At 32.2% G+C, this 8,235-nt stretch overlaps 1 protein-coding gene across 3 annotated transcripts in view; it reads right to left on the bottom strand.

Annotated features, from left to right (window-relative positions):
* Nucleotides 1-2,191: 2,191 nt before the first annotated feature.
* Nucleotides 2,192-8,235, bottom strand: part of AGL (amylo-alpha-1,6-glucosidase and 4-alpha-glucanotransferase) — a 79,917-nt gene continuing 73,873 nt past the window's right edge. For 2 of the 3 annotated variants that reach the window (XM_060026159.1, XM_060026160.1), the window contains exon 34: nucleotides 2,192-5,258. In XM_060026159.1, coding sequence (XP_059882142.1) covers nucleotides 5,141-5,258 — 118 coding nt within the window. In that variant the 3' untranslated portion in view covers nucleotides 2,192-5,140. The remainder of the gene's footprint in view (nucleotides 5,259-8,235) is intronic. The other variant, XR_009521313.1, reaches the window with a different exon arrangement.

Raw genomic sequence — 8,235 nt, 5'->3', positions numbered from 1 at the left:
GTGATGAGAACCACCCAAACCGAAAACAACAAATATTTGTACAAAATTCCTTCTTGCCTTATTAGTAGAGACTTCAATAATTGCTATTTTGCTTCTTTCAACTTTAATGTAAGTATAAAATTATGAATTGAAAAATGTAAATATAAAATTATGAATTATAAAATTTGTTATTTTAACCAAGCCATAAAATTTACAACTAATTTGAAAGATGTAAACCTTGAATTCTTTTCTCCTCAAGGTAAGGCTTTGGGAAGTCAAGAAGAAAAAGAATTTGGAGAAACCACTGATCAAAATAAGTAAATAGGTTATTGTACATTTGTTCACAACATCTAGGAGACAATGAATTCATATTAAGAAAATTATATATAAGAAATTATAGAATATTTTTTGTCATTAGATACTAGCCTTGGTTCCTGATGACCACAGAACCAGCATATCAGCCCTGGATTGCACACTTCTGGACTTCTGTCTCATAGAGACCACTGTTATGGGCTCTGTTATGTGCAGTCAAACTTAATCCTAACATACTATGGGCTGCCTTCATGAATTCTTACTGCCCTGCAAGGTAGGTATTACCATCATTCTTGTTTTTACAGTTGAAAAAACAAAGACTCAGAGTGGCAAGTAATCAGCTTTGGAAAGAGCAAAAAGTTATTGTAACAAAACTGAAATGAGATTGGGGCCAAATTATAGAGTATCCCAAACGTCATCTGATCAGTGGTGGGATATAAGCAGTGTTCAAGAAAGGTTTTCCTCAGTTCTATGAGGGATGGTGTAAGTTGTGATCAATTAAGCAATCATTATGTTTGTTTAAGGACAAGACAAGAATGCAAATATAAAGTGGGGAATAGATGAGAGCCCAGGCAAGTAAAAGTGAAGCCTAAGATTCATTGAGTGTGATGTGGGAGTCAAGATGAATCATCTTTGGAGCACTTCCTTATGTTATGATTATAAGAAAAGATGTTTAGCGCTCAGTTTTGCACTTTCAAAATATATCAGTTACAATAAATATATTGAGTGTTTGCCTAATTAAGTACCATATTTGTTAGTGAACTTCTATAGATATAACTTGCTTCCTTTGACCAAAATTCTCATGGACCAATATGTTCCCTACTGCCTTTGAATTTTCTCTGTCTCACTTTGATAAGACACTTATATTTGCAAATTTATCCAAGTTGTGTAACCTAACTCATGCATTTTGAGTCTGAATATTGAGCCAGTAATATACCAGTTATCCTATCAAGGCAGATTGCTGCAGATACATTTTGACCAGGGAGTCAAATGTATTATCTGACCAGGATATTAAGGGAGTATATATAGACCCAAGCAGAACAGCATCTAAGGATTTCCATAATTATGTGGGCAACTAATAATAGCCACAGCTTGACCTGTGGATGGATGGTGGCAAGAAGCATGAAGGTGAGCCAGAAGACTTCAGTCTTGAGGATCTTTGAAAAAGGATTTGTGGTAGGAAGATCAGGGATTGAGTTTTGGTCCAGTAATTTATCAGTCGTGTGACTTAGGGCAAGATGCTATAGCAATGTTCTCGTACATAAAATGGGTATAATACTTCCAATATAAAATTGCCCATTATATGGTAGGGGCTCATAAATGTTTGTTAAATCTGAGTTTTTTATTCTAACTGGCAAAACAAACATTAGGAAGAATTTCAGCAATCTAAAAAAATAAAAATTGAATAAATGCAGACACTCTATGTTCTTAGAAGATTAAATACTGTAAATGTCAATTCCTATCAAATTACCTTACAGTGTTAAGTATAAGTTTAGTAAAAATGGTAAGAGAACACTTTTTGGACATGGAAAAGTACTTGAGAAGAACAAATAGGTAGGTATATAAAACAAGATTCTAAAAAAGGAGTAGGGGATTAGTGAGAGAAAGACAGTGAGGAAAAGCTCTAACAAATATTAAAACAAAAATTATAATAGTTAAATGAGTGAACAGGCACAGATAACTTCAACGGTACATCCCAGAAGTACACCCTATTATTACATAAAGTTCAATAATTTAAAAAAGGAATCACTACAAATCAAATTCACTTCATGAATTTGGATATAACAATTTTGAAAGAAAAGCTAAGTAATGTCTCAACTCATACTGTATGCTGCTGTAAATAGATAAATATAAAACCAGAATATAACACAGAAACAAAAGTTTATTAAATTATTGGACAATTAATATTTCAATTAAATTTTGAAGAGATAGAAGAGTTCACAAAGATAAACACTAAAAAATTTGAGCAAAGGAAAATGAAAAGCTTTTGTAAGTTAAACAAAAAACCTCCAACCAATACCAGATATATTAAGAAATATATATTAGGAAAAAATTGTGTCAAAATGACAAAGTATCAGTATTACTTAATAATTCAAATCTCATACAAATGGAAAAAAACCCCAAAACTGAGCAACTTACTTGAGTTTATTATTTTGGCACATTGAGGATCTATATAAATAAGTTTGGCAAGTTTGACAAATTCACTCATACTCATGAAAGAAAGGTAAACAAAAAATTCACAGTAGCATGAAAGATTTCAAGAAATACCTGGGGAGTGTATAGCTGCTAACAGATCAGTTTGTACATCAAAAGTTAACTTTGCTTCTAATTTCAACATAGCTAATTAAATAAATTACCGAACAGCCTAAAATTCTTCTTCCTCTCTTTGTCTCCACACATCCTGCAAAAATATAAAGCACCCAAAATAAGCAAGCAGTGAATAAATGGTAGTAGTCAGCATCAACAAATTAGTTAACTGGTAAATAATGGAATAAATGCAAAATATAGTCCTTTAGAAAAGATTTTTATTTTCTTGGCACACAGACATAAAAATGACATTTGCCTACTAGATAGAGCAGTTGAAGACATATCAGAAATGCATTGCAGTTCACATAGGTTATAATGCTCATAGACAGGATGACAGGTCTCATGTTTCCTCAATTATCTTTGAAATGTATTAAATTATCACAGCATACTGGTTAAACTGGCAAACTTCTCAAGTTAAAAAGTAAGAATGATTTGAATTAATTAAGAACCAAGGCACAGAACCATTTTCAATACGTAATATAATGGTACCTCGTCCAACATCACTCAGGAATGAAGTATTCTATTTAAATGTTTTTTAGTCAACATTTATCCCTCTAAAGTCTAAAACTATTATTTTAACAACCTTTGATGAAGTAATGTGTAACATGCCTCTTAAACTTTAAAATAGGCCATGCAGATTATAACAATGTTCTTTCATTAATATTCCTAGTAAGGAATATGAATCACTTAATTTTCTACTGCAACACGATATCCTAAAAATTTACTGAGATGGATATTTGCCCTACCATAGATAACCCAATACGGTTATGTATTTAAAATTGTCAACTTGTTTGACAATTATTTATTTATTAGAGTTAATATATTCATTTACTTATTTATTTATCACATTTAATCATCAGCCAGCCATTGCTTCTTGCTTTTATATTTAACATATTTAATGTTGGTTTTCGGTTACTTTTCTTACCACTTTTAATATAGGAGTTAAATTAGAACAATAGAACTATGTGAATCTTTGATGACTAATGGTTCTGCCTCTCAAGGAAGGTCATTCTTTTTAACTGCACAGGTTAGAGAAGGTTATACATTGAGCAATAAAGAAGGAAGGGAAACTTGGAAATCAATGTGTTTATAGACTGTGGTCAGATTACTATCACAATGGTCGTTAAATCTGTAGGATTTAATCTGCTTTAGGTTGGGAAACCAGGAATGAAGCTAGTTAAAACTAAAGGAGGGTCGAGAATGGGTATTTGGTATCTGAAGCATTTTTACATTTTTACTACCCAGAAGTTTTAGCTTACTTGTTTTTCTTCTTTATTTTTACTCCTTCTTCAGAGTTAAGGTTGTTGGATATGTGACCTCTAGCTGAGAAAAGTGTTATTGCACCATTATTTTAACTATAAATACACAATTGAATAATGAAATGGATTTTTGCAACTATTTCCTTTCAACTGTAAGTATAATGATCTAATTTAAGAGCCTTCTTGAGACAAAAACAGTAAAAAAAAAATTCATCTAGAAAATAAGTACTATTAAAAAATGTCAAATCGTATAAATGTTAAAAGCCTTTTTCCTTTATGACTTTTCCAGATTTAAGGTGTGTTAAAATAACACGAAAAGCTTTTCAAATGATTATGCTGAATTCAAGATAACTACTGAATTCATATCTCTATTTATATTATGTTAAGATTGTTCTCAATGTTAAACTTGTCAACACATTTTGGTTACTAGGAAACCAGTATAATACACTTTTACACACAAACTAAAAATAGTTATTAAGTTTTAGAAAACTAATATAGTATTTTTTGTCTTTAAAGTTCTCATAAACATGGCCAAAATTTGCGTTACGAAAAGGTAAACCATCTCATAGTAGGACACTGGCACTCAAGACTAATTTTATAAAACTGTTTTTAGAAAATAAATTCCTAATGCTTTGTGGTTTTTTCATATAACCTATGCATCATTAGCACAAGTAAATTATGTTAAATATACTGTTGAAATTCATTATATTAAAAACATGTTAATATATCAGTGAAAAAAATAAAAGCACATTATAAACATCTGTGCTCCAGTTATGAACATATATTGCAGGTGGACACTTCTATGATTCAGCATTCATTTAGTATCTATTGAATGCAGTGTGGAAGGTGCTAGAAATACCATAGTAAAAGTATTAATTAACCACAGCCTATTTGGTATATATTGTTACTGAAGAAAATATATACCACCATTTAAAGATACTTTTTCATTTCTTTCATTATTACATTCTCATATTTCATTTTCACTTATGTACAAATAGAAGATTACATGATTTTTTCGTTTTCAAACTCTGGATTTCAAATTATTGATTTTTCTAGGCATTTGAAGAATACTTCCTGAATTCAAAAGACAAACATCCTATTTAAAAAAAGAAAAAGAAAAACTAATGCTTTACAGTCTTACCTAAATCGGGCATCAGTATTATATGAATGAGATTTTAAGAATGACTTTAGCATGTGCAGATAAAGCATTTACATTACATTATTACCTTGCATTCAACAATAAAATTGATTGCATACTTAATGCAATCATATGCATGAGTCAACTATAAATCATAGAGTGTTTCAAGAATAGTAGCAATTGACCAGGCTTGTGTTTCACAGCTGAAAGGACAGTATTGGCCATTCTCGTTGGTCAGTTCTGGAAGTCCTTTCCAAGGGGATCTTAAAGAAAGAAAAGCCATTTTATGAGATATAATCAAACACATATCTTGTTGGATTAACAAAATAGGCAATACACCTGGGTGCTTTTGTCTTCTCTTTTAGAAAACAATATGTACTCATTTACTACAAAATAAAACAGAATATCCTAAAGCTTACGTATAAAGAATTTAGATTGAAATTATTCTTTGATATTCAATCTTTTGGATTTAAGACTTTCAATTACAAAGGAATCCCTTTATGTATTAAAAACAGAGGAAACTACCATCCCAAGCAATATATAAGTATAGATACAAACATCCTCTCAGGCCTAATTTTATTTCTTTTGGAGTAAGTTTATGAGACTCAAATTGTAATTATGTGACTGTGTTATGTTTGATCTTGACAAAAATTATAAAATGAATATGAAATAATGAAGAAACACTGGATTATGACTAGGAAAAGAATGCCAATTAAAAACAATCTAAATTTCCATACTAATTTCTCATTATCCTGAATAATAATACAGTTAGTATTTATTGTGCATTTATTATGTTCTAATACTAAGTGCTTTATATACATTATCTCATTAAATGCTCACAGCAACTCTATAAGGTAGGTATCATAACTATTCCTATTTATAGAGGAGGTAAGAGAAGTTTATGAAGGTTAATGACTTGTTCCAGATCTCACTATCAAAACACAGCATTATTAGCATATCAAATTTATTCTTCATTTTGATGTAATGTAATCCCTTAAATATGAAATGAAAATTTAAAAAATTACAGAATTCTGTAATGTTTCATTTTTTTGGTTCATTTTTTGTTTCATTATTATGCTTTGTAACTTACATATACTTTTCTGAAGATATGAAATATTTCATAATAAAAATGAAAAAATGATTCAATTAGGTACATATGGCAATATTTTGAATAATAATAATAATATCAGCTAGGTACCATATTTCAAAAAATTGTCATAGAGAAATAGAAGACATAGAAAACTTATTCATTTTCAAGTGTTCAAACTACTTCAGAGTAACATGTCAGATTACTGAAGTTGGGTTCCTGAGTATCTATAATGGGCTAAATTGTGTCCCCCTCAAAATTCATATGCTGAGGTCTTAACCCTCAGTACCTCAGAATGTGAATTTATTTGGATATAGGGTTGTTGCAGATATAACTAGTTAAGGTGGATCAGGGTGGGCCCCTAATCCAATATGATTGGTGTCCTTACAAAATAAGGAAATTTGGACACAAACATGAACACAAGGAGAATGCCATGAGAAGACTGGAATTATGCTGTACAAGCCAAGGAAATGGCAGAAGCTAGGAGGGAGGGCTGAAAGAGATCCTTCCCTAGTACCTTCAGACAGAACATGGTCCTGCAAATGCCTTGATTTCAGATTTCTGGCTTCCAAAACCATAAGACAATACATTTGTGTTGTTTAAGCCACTCAGTCTGTGGTGCTTTATTACAGCAGTCCTAGCAAACTAATATAGCATCAAAATTAAGAAACAAAACAAACTTACAGAACCATTAAATGCTGCTCATAATTGGATATGAACACAAGAACGTGGAAGATACCCATACTTGTATAAAGAAGTCCCCTTTCCCTTGCTTTCTGAAAAATTCATTCCTCAAGTCATTAGGTGGGACCAAGAAGGTCAGTAACTACAGTTGAGGAGGGAAGGAGAGAAGGGTAGCAGGAGTAGCACTGAGTAGAATGTTAGAGTCTAGGGGGTATGAGGAAGGAGTTCACAGCAAGGGTGGGGGTAGTCCAGAGCCCAAGTGGTGCAAGGAGAGCATCCATGCATAAGAGTGGCCTACATGGGGTTGTCAGGCCCGAGGAAGGTGAAGAGGGCATCTATGTCTTGTGGCACCCCAGCATGGGATATCAGAGCTAGAGCAGGGTGAGCTGGGTCCATGTGGTGGCGACAGCAGAGTATAAGTAGTTTTTAAGACACTGAATATTAAGCAACAAAGAAGAATGATTCCTAAGAAATAAGAAAAAAATTGAAGTGAGTCCTATGATTACTATACCTTCCTGTCTTGAGAGAGCTTCTAGGATTTGACAAAGGGAGGGGAACCCAGGTGGATCCTGGCAGACTCTTTGAGCTGAAGAGATGGAATTGAGAGTCCAGAAAGACCAAGACAGCTAGAATTTTCAGGTCAGAGTACTAGAGATGAGACAATTGCACAAACAGAGAACTCTGGAGACATGTAAAGGGTCCCACTCAAGTATTCGCAGCATAATCATTAGCAAATACACAAGAGAAAACTAACCAAGGATGCGGAAAGAACCACCCAAAAGTATTAGATGAAGTAGTACCTGCCATTCAGAGAGGGTCAGGAACAGTGCTTATTCCCACCAGGTAGATTTGAAAACTTTGTAATTTTAGGGAAATGGGATAGAGAACTCAGATGAGTGTTGACTCATTAGTGTAGACTAATTAGTCCTGAACTAAATGCTGTTCTGGTTAGGTCCAAAAAAAGTTAAAATCAAGTCCTGAAAAGATCAGGCTGTTTCCAAATAATTTAACTGCATTCCAAACTAAAGTTCAAGAATATTTTTATGGAAATACAGAAAAAAATCCAACATCCAAGAAAGTAAAATTTACATCTAGCATCCAATAAAACACTAATAGGCAAAGAATAGGATAATATTAACCATAATAAGAGAATATCACGAGTGAAACCAACCCAGAAATCAATTAGCAAACAAAGACATTAAAATAGTTACTGTAACTGTATTCCATATGTTCAAAATATTAGGCAGAGACATGGAAGAGATACAAAAGACCCAAATCAAACTTCAAGAGATTTTTTTTTTTTTAACATCTTTATTGGGGTATAATTACTTAAACTTCAAGAGATTAAAACTACAATGTATGAAATGAAAAACACACTGAATGAAATTAATGGCAAATTAGATATAAGGATGACAGCAGATTTCTTGTCAAAATAGTGCAACAACTTTAAAGTACTAGAAGAAAAACTT

The sequence above is a fragment of the Delphinus delphis genome, chromosome 1 (assembly GCF_949987515.2).
Source record: "Delphinus delphis chromosome 1, mDelDel1.2, whole genome shotgun sequence".
Classification (NCBI taxonomy): Eukaryota; Metazoa; Chordata; class Mammalia; order Artiodactyla; family Delphinidae; genus Delphinus; species Delphinus delphis.
The sequence above is the reverse complement of the archived record's forward strand: the minus strand, read 5'-3'. Positions and strand labels throughout refer to the sequence as shown.